This window comes from Sander lucioperca, chromosome 7 (assembly GCF_008315115.2).
Source record: "Sander lucioperca isolate FBNREF2018 chromosome 7, SLUC_FBN_1.2, whole genome shotgun sequence".
Lineage (NCBI taxonomy): Eukaryota > Metazoa > Chordata > Actinopteri > Perciformes > Percidae > Sander > Sander lucioperca.
The window spans coordinates 26,967,740-26,991,718 of record NC_050179.1 but is presented as its reverse complement, the minus strand read 5'-3'; the positions used below and the strand labels follow the sequence as shown (position 1 = coordinate 26,991,718).

Sequence of the window (23,979 nt, the reverse complement as noted above, 5' to 3'; positions counted from 1 at the left end):
TATTGCCCAGCCCAACCTGCAGTGTCTATTTAATATGAAGAATTCAAATGCATTTGTTTTGTTCATGTGCCTATTCCTATTCAGGGTCAGTGGGGACGGGAGGCTATCCCAGCATGCATTGGTTTTGAAGGGAGAGGAACACAATGGAAGAAAACCTCATTCAAACAGATGCCAGCTCCATACAGAGAGGAACCGGTTTGGGATTTAAACCCAGGTCGTTTTGGCTGTGAGGTGAGGCTGCAAACCACTGACCCACACTACAATTAGAATTTTGAAAACAATTCTCTGCTGGGTGTATGTTTGTAGGTAACAGATGTTGTACGAGATGCCAGCTGCGAGGTGAATATTAAATCTAACTTGACAGTAAATCAGTGAAGTGTGTCGGTAATATGGGAGCAGCTGTGACGTGAGAGCAGAGGCATGGATGCAGGTGTGGAGGGAGGCAAATATCAAATAAAAATTAAATGACACTAAGATCAGGGGTGACAGTGATAGCAAATATGTATATGTGAGACTGTTTTATCAGAGAGTAGTTGCACAGTGTAGTACAGCAGAGTCACAACGGTCAGCTGGCACCATATACCATATGCACACTTACAATAATTGAAAAGAGAACATTTTTACAAACACATGACAATGACCACTTTAGTTACTCATGACCATGAGGCAGTTTTGGGGCTTAACTTGAGCTGCAATTATCTTCAACTTTGCTTGTTTAGTCTGAGCAGGAGTCCAAACCCAAATATACTTAGCTTATTATCATATTTGACCATAAAAAGCAGCAAGTCTGTATATTTGTGAAGGTGGAACCAACAAATGTTTGGCAATTTTGCTTAAACAAGACTAAATGCCCCTATGGACCAAATGAGGCAACGGCACTGGTGCGCTCTGCGCCACGACCGTTTTGCGCTGCATGAGCAAAGGGTGAGTGTAGGGGGAATGCCGGCCGGCAGGTGCACTGATGTACAGAACATTTTATCACTCAGCTCAGTATGTCCTCAGAGTGGGCAACACCTGAGTGCAGCTGCCCACAGTCCTCAGCAAAGTGCTGTTAGTCTTGTGTGAAGGAATTTTTTTGGGGGGCAGAGGTAGGGGGGGAGGGGGGAACCTTGGTTTCATGGCAACAGCAGCCCATGAGGTCTCAGGGGAGGAGAACAGAGGGATGCTGTAACCAGGGGCAACTAAGTGGTAACTAGGGTTACTGTTGCCTTGATCTGAGAAGAGGTACACTGCTTGTTCAGTGCTTTATCACAGAGTGCTAAAAAAGGGCAAGAAACTTAATTTGCACCTTTATGTGCAGAAATGCTTGGCTCTGTTATGATTAATTATCTCTAAGCTCTTTCATTAGTTGGCTAGTGAATTTGAATCTATAGGCATGCGTATGGTAAGCTCTGTAGTCCCAGTGATTAACAGTTCGAGAGGTTCATCAATCTCGTGTAACAGATAATACAAAGCAAAGTTTGGAAATCACAAATAAATGCAGTCACTGTTTGAGTCTACTTCATCCTGATTGATTCACCTAAGAGACCTTTAGGCAGAGTTATTATGCACGACACACACACACACACACACACACACACACACACACACACACACACACCCTGACGATGCCACAGTGTTAATTATGAGGTACATAAATGTCATATCTTAAGTGCCCCTTGTGCTTTCTGACTCCTAACAGAAGACCCCCACTCTTCCAATAATACACACAGATGGTGTGCTGTGCACAGATACTAATCAGAGTACACACACCCTCTCCTGAGTGGCAGCTCCCAACTGCTGCTCATTAAGAGTGAAAAAGTCAGAAATTAGCAGCCGCTGCTACAAAGATTCTCTCCCAATGTGAAGCACAAGGAAGAACAAACACTGAGCAGCTTTGCCTCTCATCATCAGCACTGCCAATCATTGACTGTAGTTGCGTTCACTATGGTAACCACACGGCTTTTTGATGCTGTGAAGTGCTGTGGCAGGTACTTCCTCTGCTAATAATGGTCTAATCCAGCAACAAGCAAAAAAAAATAAAAATCCACAGCGAGATAATGGATGCTGCTTCCAAAACCTGTATTGTCGGATGTCACATGCTTCATTACTTTTCTCCTTCAAAACTGACACATCATTAAACTGCGCTGAGATTGTAACTTGACAAAATGTAAAGAGGATGAAAAGCATTACACGCAGATTTCATTCTGTTCAGTTGTGACTCTGTAGTTGTCCTTGCAAGCAATGAACAAATGTACATCAAGAAAATTAATAGTGACATTATAAATATACTGTAAAAGACATTCACACTTGCTGCTAAGTTATCCTGAAAAGCTAACTGAAGTGTCATTGTTTTTACCTTTATTATTCAATCTGTCTCGGGCTCCATTATTGTGGATCAACGGCACAATTCGCAAACAAGTGCACCTGTGGCACACTAAAATCCCAAATTATCTGTCATAATCAGAATAAAATCTCTTTAAAATGTTTGTGTGATTGCGTGTCAGCCAGTTTGAAGAATGTAGAAGAACGTGAAGCACACGCAAAACATGGATGAATAGCATTTGGGTAATTTTAGACAGTTTTAGTTTGGGTGTGCCTTTACCAAATGTAAAGTATAGCAGTACAAGTGGGTGAATGCAGATTGGCGATACACAGTTATTCCTGGTACCTATATTGCAGATCACCTGTGCTTCTTGCCATGAACCTTTTTCACCCTGGATTCTATTTTCCCATGTTTTTTGTGTCCAAGTGACTGATAAGAATAACAATTTTTGAAATTGGTCCACTATTAAGCAAAACCGCTGCAGTCGGCAGTGGGGAAACAAGCTGTAATGTAACATTAATAGGCAAGTGCGCACTTTCAATTTACGTCTACTATGAAAAGTAGTCTTGGTTCATCTTTCCACTGTTCCAACAGTCACCACTCTGGTTGTTAATTTTCCCATTTAGCTTGGGAAATATGCTGGCTTTACACACTAAAAGTATTGTTTATTTAAATGGAGTCTGGCGAGTTTGGCGATGGCGATTTCTGGGCTGTTTCATGTTAAACAAAAAGGATCTTACTCTTTAACAAAAAGGTCTATGTCTGTAGGGATCCTTTCCATAATGTTGTCAGACACCTCCAATAATAATCTGAGCTTGTCAGACTGGTTACATTGTAGCCTGTTTCGCAGCTGCTGACTACAGCAGTCTTGCTCAATACTGAACAACTTCAAAAAATGTTGTCCCCATCAGTCACTTAAACACAAAAACATGTTGAAAAATACCAAACCTTTAGTTTTTTGTTTTTTTTTTATTTTTTTTTATTAATTACACCTGTGGTTTTTTCTGCAGTTACATGTCCAAATATTTGGAGTAAGAGGATTCAGTATTTTTGACTCCGTAAATGCTACCAGCTGATCTTCTTCTCCATCTTTTGAAATGTCCAATACAATCTTTGTATTAAACTTCGAATAGTAAAAAAAAAATCAATACTATTTGAATGCTGAAATTACTATTCAAATGTGATTTTTAAGAAAAAGGGGAGAGAGAGGGGGAAGACGCAGGAAATCGTCACAGGTCGGATTCGAACCCTGGACCTCTGCGCCTGCTCCACTGAGCCAACCTGGCCACCGAGGTTCATGCCTCAATGCAGAAGGTCCAGGATTCGAGTCCGACCTGGGACGATTTCCTGCATGTCTTCCCCCTTTCATTCCTTTCCTATCATTAAAGGCAGAAATGCCCAAAAAAATTATCTTTAAAAAAATAAAAATAAAAAAAATAATCGACATCCACCGAGCCAAAATGCTTATGGTATCATTAGTTAGCTCGTTCTTGATTCGTAACTGCGTCGCCAGTTATAGGAGCTTAGGAGCTTCATGGAGACAGCTGCCCTACAGCTGTCAGAGTAGCTTCGACTTCATATATTACCTTCTAATAGCTGTATTCTCGTAATGTGACAATCTGCAAGAAACAGGTTTGCTTATAAATCACTAAAATAGCGGTGACAGCACCATTTGGCTTAGTTATCAATGCTGTTAGCATCGTGGCTAACACTTAGTTTATGACAAATCGTTTCGGCTGTGCTGTCTAACATGATGTCATTGTGCTAACCGAGTACCGTTAGTCTTTACAACATAGCCGCTTCAATACACGTGTTAGATAATGTTTCATTACAGAGTTCTCTGTTGATTTGTGTTTGTCGCTGTGTGCTCGTGGTGGAAATTTGATAGTAAACAGAGAGCGGTGTGTCGGAAATGCGCCGACACACCGCCGTGACGTAGATCCCCTTCAAGGCCAGGCTAACGTTGGAAGTCCCTCTAGTGGACAGAACGTGTAACAACAACCACATGCTTATAGTGGCATTGACAATGCATAAGCCTGAGTAGTGTAGTACATATTAATAACAGGCTGCATTTGAGCATTAAATACTCAAATATTATTAGAATATTTAAAAAAATAAATTAAATTTGAATGGTATTAGAGAGGAAGATTGACAGCTCTAATATATATATATATATATATATATATATATATATATATATATATATATATGCGCCCAATATGCGCCACCCGTCCACAACCCTGTAGCCAACACACACTGGCTGAGTGATATAGTAAATAAATCTGTTCTGGAGGACACACTACAAAACGGATCTCATCACTGTCTGTTTAGATTCTGTGTGTGTGTGTGTGTGTGTGGGTGTGTGTGTGTGTGTGTGTGTGTGTGTGTGTGTGTGTGTGTGTATGTGTGTGTGCTTGAGAGAGAGAGGTTTAAAAGGTCACATCAGTGAATCAATGATTGCTTTTTCACACCTCGGGCACTTCAGTTGAGAATCTGCTTGGATTGATTAAAGGCTTTGCTTTGTTCCTGATGACTTGTTTAGATTCATAATTTCCTTGGCCTTTGGTTTCAATCTTTTCCTTTCTGCTAACATCAATCAATAGTCCGATGACTACTGTGTAAAGGTTCAGGCTTGTTGACTCCACAAAATTAGCAGGCCATTGAATATTTTATGCTTTGGTCTACACCAGGGGTTTGTCACTCCTATTATAATCCTTGTTTTACCTCAATTGGGAAAACCATAGTCCAAGGCTGGATTACTTGGATAATGCAGAAAACAGAAAAACGTGATATGACTCTTAGGCAGTCTGAGTTTTAACTCCAAGAAAGAGTACAGATTTTGACACAAATTGTAATTGCTATTGGGCAGCTTGAAGTAACTACCTTAACTGCCATGCCCTTCAAATCTCCTCAGTTTGAAAACCTCTGTTCTACGCTGATATGCGCCTTTAAAGTGCCATATCTGACCAAAACCCCATTTCACATCGCGTTTCATTATCATCCACTTCTGTGAATCGGTTTAGTTCTCCTATTGTCTGTCCTTCCTTGTCTCTGTTACATCCATCGGTTACACACTGAGAGCTGTATCTGCTTTTGAGAGGAGATAAGGAGCTAAACGAAGGATGGAGAGAGAAAAACGCGGGTAGAAGAGACACGATTACACAGGCATGGAGAAGAAACTGTAGGATACTCTAACTGAGCGAACAGTAGAGGGAAATATATATATATATATAATATATACTGTAGAAGGGGGTGCAGTGAGGAGGGACATGGAGGAGAAAGAGAAGGGTGAGGGTGCCAAATGCCCACTCATCCCACAGGCGGCTCAGCTTTGTTTCAGCAGTGCTGCCAAATGTGGATTGCGGCCACGTGAGCACCGAGGCCCGGTATGAAAAGCCTTGGTGCAGCTTGCTCTGCAGAGAGGGAGAGAAATGATGGCGGATCGGACAGAAAGGAAAGATAAGACTAAAAGTATAATAAAATATCTGAGGTACAGGTATCTGTTGCTTCTTTGTTAAGTCCAGATATTTTGAATCTTTTGAGTCTCCACAAGATAAAAGACTTCTATTATATTCTACTCTGGCTGTGTATTGGACTGTTTTTTTAAATGCTGCACCCAAATCCAACCTTTCTCTCCTCTTCAATCCTTAAAAAAAACATGTTTATAAAGTACAATACTGTATCAAAAAATTTCCATTTCAGCTCTGTGTTCTTGCAGTTCTTATACCGTAAAAATATATCAAGTGAAAGAGGCAAAACGAGGTAGCATTGATCCCGACTCAGTGGAGGGCAGAAAGCTTCAGGTGAGGAAAACGTCTTCAAAAAGGAGTCTTAACTCCCAGCCTTTGATCCAAATCCAGACGACCAAGACAGTGAACAAAGAGACTTCAATCCTCTCTGATCGCCTCCCTCCCTCGCTCTCTCTTCTGTAGGCCACCAAAGGAGCCGGACATAATCCTTTTTACTTTTCACTTCGCTGTTTCCTTCACATCACATCACTCCTCCACCGCAGCATTAACTCATGCACACTGACAACTACAGGTGCCATGTTATATCATGCAAAACTGAGTGTCCGCATAGATACTATTTAGTTATATTAAACAAAAAAGTCACTCTCTCTGATCCCTGCAAATTCAAAGAAACGGTCTGAGTATGCCGATGACTTGGTTAGGTTTTCTCTCTGCTATATGCTGCCAATAGTGTGTTCACTTGACAATCTGATGAATTAAATATATGTAAATAGTAGGGATCAATGCAGACAACCGATATTTGGAACCGATATGCATTTACAGTGAAAATGACATTTTTTTTTAGTCAAAATTAAGATTTTGGAGCGCCTAGATAGCTCACCTGGTAGAGCGAGTGGCCATATATAGGGCACCCATACATAGAGTTTTACTTCTCGACGCAGTGGCCACAGGTTTGACTCCGACCTGCGGCCTTTGCTGCATGTCATTCCCCCTCTCTCTCCCCTTTCATGTCTAAGCTGTCCTGTTCAAATAAAGCCCTAAAATGCCCCAAAAATAATCTTAAAAAAATGTTTTGGAATGTTGAAAACTCCAACACAAAACTTTGTTTAAATGCTTTAAGCAATTATTTAATAAACTTGAAACTTTCAATATAATACACAGTAAAAGATAGTCAGATAGTGTTGTGGGTGGGACATTAAGTCAGACTCAGTGGTGAGTGAAACCGAAGCAGAGGGACAGACACAGAGCTGTAGCCGAGCCAAAGTAGCGCACTTTTTAATGAATTAACTTTATCGCTTATCAGGCGAATAAAACAGATAATCTACAAACTGTCAAAAAACGACCAGGTAACACAGTCACTCCCACTAGCCACTTGGGCGGGTTCAATAACTGTGGAGAACATGGTGGGGATGTGAACCGGAGACGCTATACGGCAAAATGTTAAAGGTGTAACAAAACCAGGAGAGCAGACAACACACTAGAGAAAACCTGACGATGACATGACCAAGAAAAACAAAAGACTGTTCAAAAAAAAGTATGGCTGCTATATGATCCAGCAAAGCACTCTGTCTGGCTCATTAAGTCTAGCATGGAAGCTTGGTGGAATTAGCGGGAGCGTGTCTATGTTCCCCGGGTCCTATGTTCCCCTCTTTGTATGAGACTGGGGAACATTTTTTTTTTCAAAAAAAGGGTCCTATGTTCCCCAGTCTGTTACTTTTTCCACCATTACTGCCAAATTCCATGTTAGTTCAATCAGGGTTAGGGTTAACTAACCCTAACCCTAACCGGGGAACATAGGACCCGGGGAACATAGGGATGACCCCGAATTAGCAAGCTAGCGTTAGCTAGCCAGCCGGCTTCTAAATAAATACAATTTATTTTATTCATTTATATTTTAAAGTTCTAAGCTGTAAGCAGTGGGGTGGATATTATTTCAGTGTTTCAGCCCGATACAGACTTTTAAGTAAAGTAATTTCAGATCAACCCGCCACCCGTCCACAACCCTGTAGCCAACACACACTGGCTGAGTGAGGAAGAATACAACTTGACACATGTAAATGGAGTTTTAGGTTTAGTGTGGGCATCGTCTTACTCCAAGGTTATTGATTTCAAAACTGGATCCATGTCACAGTGAGGAAGAGGCAGAATATTGGGCAGCTGACAGCAACGACAACATACTTGGTGTCTGCAATTTACACCTTTCAGTTGTTTAGTTTAATTTAAGGAAAACAATGCATTGTTTTTTTCCAAGAAAAAGTAACATAATAGTACTGTAAGAGCACATCCTGACTTGCTTCGTGTCCTACAGCAAAAACACTTTCCTGTGCGATTTTCCCTCCATCTCTGTCACTCCCAAGGAACTTCCCCTCTCTTTTCGTCTCTTCTCTGTCTCCCTCGCCGCACGGCACTCTGGGGCTCGTTAGCACCGGCGGCAGTGATTAAAGAGCGCAGGTAATTAGATACACATGACACCATTCTGACTGACTGGCTGGCTGATGAGCTGCAGAGTCTACCGGCAGACGAGCCCAATGTTTTACTGTTCACAGTCAAAATCCTTCCCACTTATTCCAGATAGAGACTTGTACATGCATAACTGATCATTTGAGTGCTGTGCATGATGTTCTTTAAAATGAAATGTTAGTCTCACCAGAGACTCAAATATTTAGGTATATATGGCAATAAAGCATGCATGTTTCTATATTTACAAGGTTGTTTCAGCAAGACATTTGTTTTCCCATTGTGGACATTTTATCACCTATGGACCAGTCATCTTTGGCATTTATCAGTCTGCGTCTGCGTTATCCATGGAGCTAGAACCTGGAGTAGATTAGCTTAGCTTAGCATAAACACGAGAAGCAAGGGGAAATAGCCTGGCTCCATCCAAACTAGCAGCACCTTAATCTCACTAATTCACATGTTCTATCCCAATTAAAAATGGTAAATGTGGCAGTTTGTAGTGTAACGGGAGTTATTACATTAACTGGTAAAATAAAACATGGGACAGAGTAAAAACTTGCTGTTTCACCTGCCTATGCTAAGCTAACCGGCTACTTGCTGTGGCCTCATATTTATCATACAGACGAGTGGTATCAATCTTCTCATCCAGCTCAAGGCAAGAAAGCCAATAGGCTACACATATTTCCCAAAATGTCAAACTATTCTTTTAAACTTCAAAGTGCTGACGTCGACCTTAGGTTTAAGGGAAACAGACCGCTAACAGAGATGTAATCCAGCCTCTCTTTTTAAACCCTGTGCAGCAGTGAATCAGCTGGCTCCTGTTGAATAAACCATGAACTAAATGCTCCGGTACGGGCCATCATGCTGTCTGTCTGCAAGGCCTCATCTCTCACTCCTGTCTCTCTCCATGTCTGCTACTTGTCAGTTTGTCTTTCTCAAATGATTTATGTCTTGCTTTTCTCTCTGTCTCAGTCTGTTAACAGTGACACAGCCAGCTATCTTCATCCAAATCTTTGTCCTCATCCTCCCTCACCTCCTTTGACACAAGCACACAAAAATAATCAATAAACCAACTCTTGTAAGTCAGATAAATTACTTGAAAGAAATAAAAACAAGTTATTTCATATAGTACAAAAACAAAGAAGAAGGAGTTTCCTAGGCAAACAACATAGATTGGCGATTGGTCGTTGGGTACTCTGGTAACTCCCAATTTCCACTGGATGCCCTCCGGAGCAGATACGCAGAGCTTCTATTTTTGCGGGACGCCAGAGAGCTCTGCAGCAATTCATCACACGGCAGATAGTGCGGTACAGGAAGTCGAGCACAGAAACAAAACGGTTAATTTTCAAAATATAATAAACCATGCTCACAGCGGATCATATATCCATGCACTACACCTTGAAAACACAGCACAGAGTTGTTTCCCCTCTACTCCTGTGGATGGAAACAAACTGTTGTTGGTTTTGTGGTTCTATTCTACGTGAATTCGCGAGATCTAGCAGGTCCTCGTGACTTCAGCTGTCAGTCATGGCAGCAGCCGTGCCGCAACAAATCTGGACCTAGTGGGTATTGACGGACGGCGGAGCACGGAGCCGTTCCGCAGCGGAGCTGGTCCGCAGACGTTCTGCATTCAGTGGAAATCCGGGGTAACACATTCACAGTTCTGCTCTCTCCAGCTCACTCTACACAGTCAATGCTGAAAGTTGCCGCCACAGTGATAGGGACAACACGTTTTCACTCCCAACTCGTAAAATACTGACCCTTCGTTATTGGCTCTCACCGATTGGACACCGAAGCAAAAATCCCCCTTTAGCCTCTGTATGGCAGAGCACCAGCTAGACCGCGGCGCTGTAAGATGACGTAGTATTAAGAGCGACAACAGCAGCGAGTAGTATGAAAGACAAAATAATCTGAGTAAGGAGGTTGGTTGGGGTGGTGGATGGGTCAAACAACACAGGACCTTCACCCAGGAGACCAGGGTTCGTGCCCCGGTCCTGTCCCGTGTGTCACGGAAACGTACATTTTCTAACCCCACCCACGATCTTTTCCTGAACCTCACTGTCCTGTTCTTGTGCCGCATGTTAGTTAAATGTACGTGCCGACCCCGAGCGTCAAAAAGTGACACCAAGATTCCCGACTCAGCGCGTCTAAATGTGACGCCAAAGGGCTAGACGCGAGTCCCCAGAGCGTCAAGTATTTGACGCCAAGGGTCTATATATGACGCTAAAGGAGACTTTTTGTGTCAATAATAAATGCCAAAGGCGCCGACCAAGGCTCTTTATAGAAAAAAAATTCACTATTTATTTCATTACTTTGGCATGGGATTTGTTTTAGAAATCTAATTATTAATTTTTATTTAATTTTAGTTATTTAAGATAAAGTACAATTTCAGTTGCACTTTTGATAAGCGGACACATGTGTTGTTATGCAGAGAATAAAGGGAATACTTTTCAGTAATTTGTCTGCTCATTCTGTTAAAAAAAAAGCGTGTGTTGTGGTTGTTTATATTTCTGTTTCCTGTTTTGTATATTTCCTGTATGTTTCTGTTTTCCTGTTTTTGATAATTCTTATTATGGGGTATGTTTCTGTTTCCTGTTTTATTTTGATAGTCTGGTTGTCTGTCGTTTTGTCTTCTGTTTTCCCGCTTAGCTGATTGTTCTGCCCCGCCCTGATGTGTTTCACCGGTTGTGTCACCTGTCCCTTGTTTGCTCATGACCTCTTGTATTTAGCCTCTGTGTTCCCTTTGTCTTGTGTCGGATCGTTGTATTGTCTCTGTGTGTCAGTCACATCAAGTTCTGTACTCCCTGGATTTCCTTTTGTCTGTATTTCCTGGTTTTTGGTCTACTTTTGGTTTTATGGATTCCCTGTTCTTGTTTTTCTGAAGTTTCTGGAAGAAATTTTGCCCTCTGCAGTCGGGACTCTCTTTGTTGGTGTGAACCTTGTTTTTTTTGTGAAATACATCCTCAAGATCAAACATTTCCTCGTCTGCTCTCTGCTTTTGGGTCCTCCTATTCCCCGAGTCGTAACACCGTGAGAAAACTGTCGTGAACTTAAAATCGTGAATCGTATTGTGAGATGAGTGTACCGTTACATCCATACTTGCTATACTTCATTATCTAGGGGAGTGTGCAAATATTGTTGACAGATATAATTCTGAACATTTACATCTCTCTCAATAATTGCTTGTTAAGACAGAAGAAAAGGACTGAGTAGTTAGCATGAGCTATTATACCATAGCAGAAAAAGAGAAGAAAGAGAGAACCAGAAAGAGACAATCCAAGAAAAAAGAGGACAGGTTGATCTGCCAGGTGGAAAGGGAGTGCAAAGCTAACCAAATACCCAAACAAAATACAGCCAAAATGACTTTCATTAATGTAACAGTGATGAGCTGTGTCGGGCCACACTGAACATAAGCAGCTGCACCCTCCTATTAGCTGTGAGATTGTAATTCTGTCTAGTCTTGACAGCATGGATAAACAAGCCTGCCTAACTCCGTCTGCTTTCTGTCTTTATGTCTTTAACACTGTGACGATAATTAGCAGATGGCTGATGAGTCACAAGGCAAGAAGCAACAAAAAAAAAAAAAAACTAAACCTACCCGCTAACTGATGAGAACACATATAGAAAATGTTTGTGTTGTGTCAATGTCTCTCCACCAAGTTGTCAAAGTCCAATGTTTTTCCCTTTAATTAGATCAGGTGTCAAAGTCACATGTCTCTAGAAACAAAACTGGATCAAAAGCCCCACACAACCATGGTTGACCCACACAGCAAGATATTCAATAGTGAGCAGTACATTGACATTTTTAGACACTGGAATCATCATTGTCATCGCTTACAGGTGATTTTTTTCTCTTTGGCTGGGACTGTTCTGTACATGCAGCATCATCAACAAAGAGGGAGGGACAGATACAGACGTCCAAGCCAGAATAGGAAAAGCAAGGGCAGCCCAAATGAAAACCTGTGGACGAGGACAAAGCAAACACCAGCTAGAGACGAAATTGGACAAAGAAGATGGAGATGGATTGGGCACACCCTTTGTAAACCAATGTCGAATACCACCAGACAGGCTCTGATGTGGAACTCCCAGGGGAAGAAAAAGAGAGGTTGGTCTACAAACACCTGGCAGAGGGAGTTTCAGACAGACAAAAAAAGATGGGATATACCTGGTCACAGATAGAAAAGAAAGCCAGCGACCGAGTTCTCTGGAGGTCCTTTGTCGATGGCCTATACCCCCCAAAGGGTGTCAGGCATAAGTAAGTAAGTACTGTAAATGCCATGGACACTACGTTTTCATTCCACTATGGCAGTTTTAAGGCGCTTTTATAGAGCATAAAGCTCAAGCAGAAATTGTGGACAGTAAATATAGTGTGCTATATAGAAGGTAGGCCTTTTTTACAGCAGACATTTTGACTTGTGTTAGGGGGTAAACACAATGATTTGAAGTCACCCAACTGTGCATCTCAATGTACTAACTCCTAATATTCGCATCACAGTAGTGGGTGGAAACGCACATTCATCTGCATTGTCTTTGAGCTACATTTGGATGGAAATTTGACTATCGTGAAAGTGAGCCAGCATGCACAGCACCAGGATCGTGAAACTGCAGCGCTGCGGAGGAGGGTCTGGCTAGTCCACACAGCATTCTGGGATGGGAGAAAAACGTGCTCTGGTTTATTGGCATTTCTTTAAACCAATCACAATCCTCATGGTCGGCGCTAAGCACCGAGTAGAGCCATGTTGCCTCTGCAAAATAGCCTCAGGAAGGAACTTATTTTGGTGGAACGTGCACGTTCAAATGCAAGTTGGGGCGGTGCTTGTTCCGTTTTGAAGTAAGAAAATAAAGGGTGCCCGGGTCACAAACTTTCCCCAATTACAGCTGAACGCAGGGGCGGATTGGCCATCGGGAATACCGGGAACAATCCCGAACGGCCGGTCCATTTCAGGCCGAACCGGCCGGTGGTCAATAAGTTTTTTTATTTTTTTCTTTCATACGCGACCGGCCTGGCCGGCCGTTCAGCTGCACCGTAGCGCTGTGTCTGTGTGTGTGTGTTTCAGACCGGGCCAAACCAATACTTTCAATCTTGAGGGGGGATACGAGTGGCCCCTCCTAACTTGGACTGATCCTCGTTTTTGGAGTCTCCAACTGACTGTGCACATGACATGCTGGTAGTTAGCAGTATACTGTGACTTATGTGTTCGAGATTAGGTTTTGCTGACCTGGTTGTGTTCAGTGCAGTGGTGACTTGCTTATACAACCTGATGAGGTTTCTTGAAGTTTCTTGAAGGTCTTCAGCGTAATCTGATTCTCTTTATACCATAAAAACACTATTAGAATTAAAATAACTGCAAAAAATCCTTCTGCTCGTGCAGTCACGCGAGCGTCACTCGCGTAAAAGGCCTTTCTATCTTAAAGTCCCGGGCTGAATTTCAGTCCCAGTACGGCCCTGGCTGAACAGTACACAAAAATGTGTTTCTGAAAAACAAGAAATAGGCGAGAAATAGGCAATAAAGTAACATAATCTGTTAGCATTACACTACTGCATAAGTTAGGGAAAATAACCTGATTCTTTCCGTGTGATAATACTGCACTTTGGTATAATATTAAAATGTCAATGATGATGTTGCACCTTACTATTGATAGCCCAATGGTGCGAATGATACTGCACTTTACTATTTTATAATGTAGAGATATGTGGTGTTGTGTATTGTTGTTGTGCGGGGGGTTTAGTGGTACTGTTGTCTGTTGTCCATGGTCTGTCTGTCTGTCTGTCTGTCTGATGAGCTGTTTGGTGCAAGATGAATTTCCAAAAGTATCAATACATGTCTATCCATCTATAATCTGTGTGATCGGAGTTTCGTGAGCCTGATGTGTGGACACAGTCTGCCAGTTACGTTCGGTAAGCATGACGCTTCTACAGTCATCATCTTACACCCACCCCATCTGGGCCCCTCCACGTTCTGGACGGATGGAAAGCTGTCTCAATGTGAGGGGGGCCAGACATAATTGCCTGAGCAAATGAAACACAAGCTTGCAGATTTGTCTGGTTCCCAGGCTAGGAAAATGTAATTCATGTTTCAAATGAATGGTGCAAAAGTTGAATTACATTTTGTGCAATTAAAGTGCAAATACAACTTGATTTCATTCAGTCACCAGTTACAGAAAACATGCAATTAAAATAATAACCCAAGTTATTATTTCATAACATTTCTATTTTCCTTGCAAAAATTAAGTTTCAAACAGCAGCAGCTCAGTGGACTGTGTCAGATTAGAGGTGCTGCTGCGAGTGCAAACCGTAAACTAAGTGCTGTCAAATGATGTAACCATTTCATAGAATTATTGGCTGCTGAATGACTCCACTTGCTGCACAACAATGTCTTTGAGTCAGCTGTAATAATCTCTCACACACACACACACACACACACACACACACACACACACGCGCACGTTTCACTATCTTTGTGGGGACCCGTCATTGACATAATGCATTCCCTAGCCCCTTACCCTAACCTTAACCATCACAACTAAATGCCTAACCTTAACCCTTACCCTCACTCTAACCATAACCTAATTCTAACCCTAATCCTAAAACCAAGTCTTAACCCTCAAACAGCCCTTTAACCTTGTGGGGTCCAGCATTTTGGGCCCCACAAAGCTGTCGGGACCCCACAAGTATACTGTATTCCCCGGGTTTTGGACCCCACGAATATAGTAAAAGCACACACACACACACACACACACACACACACACACACACACGCAAATTAGATCGGGCATACCGATACATTTATTCGTATATTACACACTAGCACACACACACAAAAATGCTCACCGATGCATGCAACTTGTATTTGAAGTAGACATGGATGCATAATGCGCGCACACACACACACACACACACTATAAAGCACACACTCACTCCTCGGCTTGCTGTTTCAGCAGCTTTAGAGCAGGACGGCCGGCCCTGAAATCTGTGCAATCCATGTCAAGGCAAAACTCTGCCAATTAAATCTCAATTACTGACCCGCGGTCAGATATACACTTTCTCTTATTCCCTCGCTCCTCTTCCTCTCTTCGTCCTGCTCTTCTTTCTCTTTCTCACTGTTAGCTCAGTGAGAGCGCCCTCAGAGGGAGAGCCCTCTCAGACTCTGCCCCCTCCTGCCTCTCCTTCTGTCATCCCTCCCTCCCTACCCGCACCTTCTTTTCTTTTAACAATCCTCTCCTCTCCCCGTTAGCATCTCCATTCTCCCTCTCTCACTCATTAAAACAGTTCCCAGGAGAGAGGAGGAGGATAAAAATAGCTCTTCTTCAGCTTCTGCTCGCTGGTTCTTTCTTTCCAGCCTGCATTCCTTACATCAAATAACTACGCTTCTTCATAATAACCATCGTTTCTTCTTCTCTTTGCTCCTCACCAACTCTCAGTCTCTCCTTTCTCTCGGTTCATCCACACACATATCTGCCTCTTTAAAGACAGTTTGCAGCTGTGTTTCTAGCAGCAATGGAGTTGTTGAAACACCCCAATAGGCTGTTATCATAATGTTGCACCAATTCTGCAGCTTGTTTGTGATGGAGAAAGATCTGCTTTATTGTTGAAACAACTAGTCTGTGGTTGGGTATAAGATCAGCATGAAATGAAAGTGTACATTTTATTGTGTCTTAACTGTTGTTCTGCATCCGAGGAGTTGGTATTTAGGTAGTGCAAGCATTTAAAATGTTGCTGATGCCACAGTCTGTTGTAAAGGTACAGTCATCTCTTAGAATGTCTACAGCAGAGACATTCTCTCTGAAAGAGAGATGGAGCACGGACCCACTACTTAATATAATGTAAAAAATGTAGTTGCATAATCAAACTGGGCCTACAATAATGTGTAGGGCGGCCTAAAGCCTATACACATACCTTTTTATGGCGCCCTACGATACTAAGCTACTATTTACATATTTTCATATCTTCATGTTTTAATTGTCAAACATACATGTGGAAGGCATAGTGCTAACTGTATCTGTGGATGGCTACAATAGTGGCTGGATACCTTACAGGCCAGTAAGCCTATCATCAATGCTATTGAGGTTTTTGTTGTTTTTTTACGAATAGGCTGATTTATCTTCGCTAATAATATGTTGGATTCAAGGTAATGTATATTTTCACACACACGCACAAGTCCGACAGATGACTAAGCAACGACGATTTATTACAAACCACCATGGAAGTGCACGTTGAAGTGAACAGATATCGTCTTTACAGAGATACATTTGGGGAATATAGCTATGCTGGAGAGGAGGCAAAGAAGTTAATAGTCTGTATATAGCAGAGAAACACCCTCCATACACACACACACACACACGCGCAAATCTGGCTGCTATGAAAGCAGCAGCTTTTTTATGCTCCTTCATTAGTTAAATTCTTGCAGTCAACGACAGTGATAGGATAAAAGAGGAGAGGGGGAAAAAGGAAAAGATGTAAAGGGAGATATGAATGTAAAGAATGTGAAGAAGATGACGAGATAGAGAGAGAGAGAAAGCAGCAGTACATGCAATGCCACAGGGTTTAAAAAAGTACTGGCACAGCTACACAGTTATATAAACTTTACGCTTTTGAAAACACTTTAATGTCCCAACATGCTAAAAATACAGTTCACTGCAGCAGCAGCTCAGACAGCAGACAGACGGAGCTTCGTGCTCAGTAGTTTTCCGCTATACACAAGGCTTCAGAAACACTAAATCTCACCGTCTGTGTTGAAACACAATCGTCTGTCTGAAAACCTTCCCAACAGGGCTATAATAGTTCGGAAACGGGTTGTTTGTTGGAATTTTTACCGCTGAAAGCAAAACTGCAGATGCAAAGTGTATGGACAAAAGAACTGAACTAGAACTGGACATTCAGAGAGCATATTTTCCCCGCCAAGGCTGTGCAATCCTCTAAGGTTGTTATTTTACTGAAAACCCTTTCTTACAGCAGACATTTTGTCTTGTTATTGCTTGAAAAAGCACAAGGTTACCTCCATTTATACCAGGGCGCAAGTATGCACAATACCTAGGCCTTAATGTTCCTTAGTACCTTCATGTTATTAGTGACATCTGTGTGTGAATAGTAACAACGGCACCAATAAATAAGGTCTATAAACTGTTTAGAAATTATAATTTGCATCATGATCAAAATAGATACGGAGATGGACAATCAAGAGATACGTGCAACACTTTTATTTCATTCAATAAGTCCAGAACTTGATGTGCCTTTTCTTATGTTCAATATTGTGAAATCCTTAAACAGAATCTTTTAGGCTTTATTTCTTTGCACAATTAAAACTTTATGGTAAAAGACATACAATAATTGGGCATCAATGAATAAATGCGGGGATGATATCCATTGTTGCTCTACTATTCAATTTTTTTTTTTACCATGATGTTTACATTATTTGAACAAATTAGGACTACATGTTTTTTCAAGTCTTTTCCATTGAATTTGGTTTTATAATATATATAATTTATAATTCTCTCTTTTTTTTTTTTTTAAAGATTACTTTTGGCCTTTATTTGATAGGGCAGCTGAAGACACGAAAGGGGGGAGAAAGAGAGGGGGGGATGACATTCAGCTAAGGGCCACGGGTCGGACTCAAACCCGGGCCACTGCGGTAAGGACTGAGCCTTAGTACGTGGGGCGCACGCTCAACCACGTCGGCTACCAGGGCGCCCCAATAATCCTCCAAAAATCTAATGTTATGAATACTGCGTAGCACGTGTACAACTGTGGATCCTCTTAACATAAATCAGAGCCTATCAGATGAAATCCCACTACGTATTAACACATCTCGGAACATTCTGTAATGGATAATGTTCAACCAATACATTATATGAATTAATAAAGAGAATCAGTGAATTCACTCACCATCTTTGTCAGCTCTTCTGAATATCTGTGAACAGAAAGCAAGACAGTGTCATGAGTTGCAGGAAGCATAAACAAGAAGAATGTACAGTCATATAAAAGCCATAAAAGGAGGGCCGTTTCAACATTCTTTGGATTCAAGCTGTTGGAAAAGTTACTTTTCAGTGACTAAGTAGTAGTGACATGGGGTGGACAGGAGAATCACTGTGGGCTTGTCCAGGATTTGAACCCTGAACCTGCACCTACGACACCCTTTTTTGCATCACACTTGATAAATATTAACCTGACGTGGCAGATGGTTTGTTACACAGAACCATCTGAGAAGCAGTCATTGGAAACTGTTTGGAAAAGGCCAGGCACTTTCAAAAAAATACCTGGCAGGTGATTAAAGGAACATCCGCCATGGCAATCACACACACCTAAACCATGCCCGTAGCTTCTCACCGTATCCTGATGGGTTCGGTAAGCTAGTACTTCGAACACAACTGCATTATGTGAAGCCGGACAGGATGGATTTTAATGTGTTATGTGATCCCGCAAGAATCCAGCTGCCGTGCAAGGAGATACGATAAATATACCACATTGTTCAATGTTAACTGATGTTTATTATTCAAACTAAACACTCAAACAAAAGTCACTTCTACTACACTCACTAAGGACCGTAGGCTCGTCCAGGAATTGAACCCGGGATCTATTAGACCAACCTCCCCTAGACCAAACGGGCCGTGAAATGTCCTGTGAGATTGCTCAGTGTACCATTTTCCCCGGTTTGTACTGTTGGATTCATCCATCCATCCTCCCCTATCCAGGTCAGGTCGCAGTGGAAGCAGGCCCAGATGCTCTCCTCCACTTCTGCGTACTCCAGGTCTTCTTAGGGGATCCCGAGGAATTCCCAGGCCAGATGGGATTTGTAGTGCTTCAGGATTTTCTAGGCATGCACTGAGGTACCTTACAAAGAGGACATTCCCTGAATATCTCCCAAGATTCTCAAGCGGTACCTTCACCATATGGGCGCAGCAGTTGTTTTCTCACATCCTCTTTAGGATTAGCCATCAACCTGATGACTTTAGATTAGAAGTCAAAATGGTAGATCCCAGCACAACGATTCCCCTACACCATTCTCAGGTGAACGTTAGTTACCCGCCTACCTACGGTTCCACCATCTGGGTGAAATTGATTCATTTGTAGAATATCTGAGCTGCTCATCTGTCCCTACAGGTCAGCCAAGACATCCGGAGTAAGGTAGCAATTTTGATGGCTTACTTATCTCTCATTCGTATTCGTATATAGTATATGAAGTTTTGGCCATGCCCGAGGGTAAAAATGCAAATCGATTGACGAGAGCTATGTCTTCAGTTTTCCGATAAAATCAGAGAAGTTTAACGGCTTTACTGCCTTTTACTCTTTCTTCTACTTTTTGCGTGAACAAAAATGTCTAGATTCCACCAAGACTTGAACTTAGATCGCTGGATTCAGAGTCCAGAGTGCTGACTATTACACTATGATCATTAGGTCAGGAAAGCATGATTTTCACACCCTAATGAAGCCATGCAACTTGAAGTCAATTAAAGGTCAATTCTCCACATGGGTGAAGTTGATTCTTTTGTGGACTTTAAATTAAGGATTGGCTATTACCTAGATGACTTCAGATTAGAAATGAAAATAGCAGATTCCAGCACAATGACGATTCCCCTGCAACATTCTCAGTTGAACGTTAGTCACCTGGCCAAGTCACGTTAACTGCAAGAAGGGCTTCATGTGGACATTTATAAACTGCATAGCCTTTTGTGACACGGTTTCAAACTTGTTTTGTTAAACCCATTAGCAAGAAAAAGAGAGACATTTTGCCCTTAAGTTTGTTTTATGGTTCTGTGGAGGCTCCACGCAGAGCTTTCGCCGTAGCCTACGTAAGTGGCCTGATGTTTATACTTGTGCGCTGGTGTGTGTGGAGGGAGAAGTGAGAGAGTGGCGGTCATTAGCTTCGGAGCGAGTACCGACTCTAGAGTCATAGTGAGAGAAACAAAGTGTCTCCCCTGTGTTTTCTGACCAACGTGGGAAATCTTTGAGCAGGAAAAGTTAACCCTCTCCTTGATTTCATGTTGTTTATGGAGAAGGAGAACCAGGAAATGCTACCCAGCCACGGCCGAGCAGCGTGCGTCGCTGCAACGTGTAGTTAAATTTTTCGAGAGGTGCACGTCAGGCTACGGCGTAGGGTCCGGCGTAGTCGCAGAGGGGTCTGCGGGGGTATGCCGTCGATTCGACGCAGAAGCATAAAACAGCCTTTAGGGTTTTGCCTGGGATTTTAAACCCAAGACCTCTCAAACCCTAAGCAAGAATCATACCCCTAGACCAACGAGCCAGGTAAAATGACTGTCATGTGTTTGCAATGCTGCAATTTTCCATCTAGGAAATGCGGCTCCGTTCTGTCACTGACTTAAAAGCAATGATCAAATTTATGTTTGACATGGTCTCTTTTCATGACTCCACTGTCAGATCCAGCTTTGATATTATTAGACAATAAGAAACATTTGACACAAAATATTTTCCCAAGACTCGAACTTGGATTCGTCAGTAGAAAGTGACTGCACCATTGTAATGAAGATGCTTAGAGTGCTACTGTGACTTAATCAACTCAGATCAGCTTTAGTGTGAAATCACTGGTTTTTCCAGAGGTGTTACGCCTATGGCACCCTCTTTTGCATCACATTTGATAAATATACCACATTATTTAAACTATGAATCGTCAGGGATTTTGCTCTCACCCAAAGTGAAAAATCATAGCCCTTGAGCAACAAGCCACGAACATTTCGACATTTTGCACGCCGATAGTTGCTGCTGAGTTGCTAGCCCTCACGTAGTCAGACTTTCAGTTTTGGGGCTGGTATTGTTAGATGATAGCACCAGGATGAAGTGAGGCAGGCTGTGACATGTTTTCTGTCTGTCTGTCTGTCTATAGATTTCAGTACCTGGGACAGCACGCACCTAGGCCTACACACACACACATACACACACACATACATACCCCTGCCCCTACACACACACACAACAAACATGGTCCATCCAAGAATAACAAATTCATGTTGATGCATGAATGAATAATGTGGGATTACTATTTATTATTTCATGGGCATTCTGGATTTTTGAGGGTAATGCATACTGTATATAATAATAAAAAAAAACAAAAAAAACGAAGCATTCAAATACTGATTTGGACGTTGATTGCCATGGCAACGATCAAAGCTTTGAAGCTTTAAAGCACTTGGGTCAGCCCTAGTCTGTAAATTGACATCCCTGGCTATAGAGCAGAACATTTACATTAAGGCACAGTTCAGCAGAAGTGACAGATGGTTAAACACACTTCGCAGCAAAAATAACCCAGTGGTCGAATAACTGCAAATATAAATGTGTAAATCCATAAAATTTTTAACTCGTGCAGCCCGTACAGTCGAATCCCACACAAAGTGTGTCTCATAAGACTGTGATAAGACTTGCTATGAGCCACCGTGTAGCAGAAGATAAAAAGTCACAATTATTATGTACATACTAGGGCTGTCAGCATTAACGCGTTAATCGCGATGCAATGAAGGGCAGAGCATAATACGTTAATTTTTTTTTAATCGCATGCTGCCATTTATTAATTTATTTTCACTTCACTCGGCTTCACGTCGTGCCTAACAGGCTACTATTTTGACCCTTTGCGGCACTTTGCCATACTTCCTTGTAACACATCCTGCTGCTGCAGGCTGCAGGCATGATGGAGAAAGACAGCAGCAACACAATTCTGAATGGCGCTTTTTATTTTCCAAAACTCCCGGACAGGTCGAAAGACATATGCACATTGTGTAAAGCCGAATTAAAATATCACCGAAGCACGTCAAGCTTGAGCTACCACTTACTAGCTAAGCATAGTAGTATAGTTAAAAAACTCTTGTAAAATGGGTGGCAACTAACTGCAGACCTGTCAGCATCGTAGAAGACTCGGGTCTTAAAGACTATGGTTGGCATGTTCTGACCCGTCTTATATATTGCCGTAGAGGGGGACAGTAGTTTCACGCATACACAGCAGGGTTTCCCGCAGCATTTTGCAGTTTAGGCGGCCCGCCTTAACAACACGCGCATACCGCCTTAACTGAGTCTTCAAAAAAAAAAATATATATATATAACCGCAAGTCGCATCAACACAGTCTGTAGGAAACAAGGTAACGGCGAGTTGTAAAGATACCACCAATCACAACGGAAAGAGCATTTGCTGGCGGTGAGTGTAACGGTGAGTGTGTCATTTATTCACATTTAAAGGGATAAATTGCCATTTTACCGTCGCGTGTGCATCAGAGTTTGTCAATAAATGTGCGGGCAGCTGGAGCATGCCCGGGCAGAGACGGGTGAGTGGACTTACCGGAGCGTTGGCATACGGCAGGCAAAGAACATTTATATATGTTTCTCTGTCCTATTCTTCACATCAGTGTGGCTTTCTTCTCTTGTTTCAACGAAGTGAATACATGCCCAAGTGACTTGAAATGTCCATCACCCCTCACGCTTTGGATTCTCAACGTCCCGGCTGTTGCCCGGTCTTTGAGACACAGCTGTTGTCTGTTTCTTTTTTTAATCACTACATGCGGTTCACAATACACGGTTAGTTAGCGTAGTTAAACACTACATACAGTGAAATTACGTGTCCTGTTTTTATTTCACGCATACTATCTGCTGGAGTGTGTGAAGCTATGGGCTGAGCTCTGTTATCTCAGAGCTGTTTTGGAGAAGAGTTGTCGGGCAAAGTGGAAGAGTGCGTGTCACGGAGGATAATGGGAGCCATGCCAGTAAAATTGTTATAGCACTTTTTTTTGAAAATAATTTAATGAGCTTAAAATTGCACATTGCAACTGTTATTTTGAAAAGCTGGTTATTTATTAATTATTAATTATTATTTAAATTTAATATTTAGTGTAGTGTGTAGTACAGAGTCTTCACTACAGAGATGTATTAATTATATATTTAAATTTGATATTTAGTGTAGTGTGTAGTATAGAGTCTGTACTACAGACCCCCCCCCCAGTCAGATGGCAAACCTACCACCTTAACTAACAAATTTTCTGCGGGAAACCCTGCACAGCCTGTACAACATGGAGAAAGCAGCCAAACTGGAACTGCTGCAAAGTGATGCAAGGTGATCACTGGACGTCAATGAGTAATCAAAATTATTTAGGAGTTACTGCACACTATATTGACTCTACACTCAAATTTGTGACTAGAGTCACACATGTTTCTTTTGTTTACAGTAAATAAATAAATAATAAACAAATACAAATCTTAAAATCAAGTTCATAAAGTCACTTTCTTTTCTTTGCATGCAATTGATTCCCAATCAAGATACACTGGTAAGAATTGCTTTCCATTGTTAATATGTACTTAAAAACAGTTCTGAAATGCAAAATAATAGAATTTTAATCATGTGATAAAACATGCGATTAATTGCGATTAACTATAGAAGTTCAACGATTAATCGCGATTAAAAAAAATAATCGTTTGACAGAACACATAGAACAAAGCCGACTGATCTACACACCGATGATTACTTGCTGTGTATGTGTGCACCACATTCTATGCATGTACGAACACGGACGATCCTGGAAACTTATTTATAGGGGTGGGAATCACCAGAGGCCTCACGATACAATGTCATCACGAAACTTATGTCACGATACGATATTATTGCAATTTTAAACATATTGCAATATTCTGCGATATATTGCAATTTATTACCTTTTTTCCAACTTCAAATTTTTCCCAATTTCAAATTATGTCCCCAAAAACAAACTTTGTCAACATCTGTTTCATCTAAAAAGATCAATTTCTCTGTTTGTTCATCT

The 23,979-nt window shown here is 41.7% G+C and overlaps 1 protein-coding gene across 1 annotated transcript in view; it reads right to left on the bottom strand.

Annotated features, from left to right (window-relative positions):
* Window positions 1-23,979, bottom strand: part of necab2 (N-terminal EF-hand calcium binding protein 2) — a 165,527-nt gene that overhangs the window by 137,289 nt on the left and 4,259 nt on the right. The window contains exon 2 of the mRNA XM_031309984.2: window positions 18,116-18,140. Within this exon, the coding sequence (XP_031165844.1) occupies window positions 18,116-18,140 (25 nt within the window). The remainder of the gene's footprint in view (window positions 1-18,115; window positions 18,141-23,979) is intronic.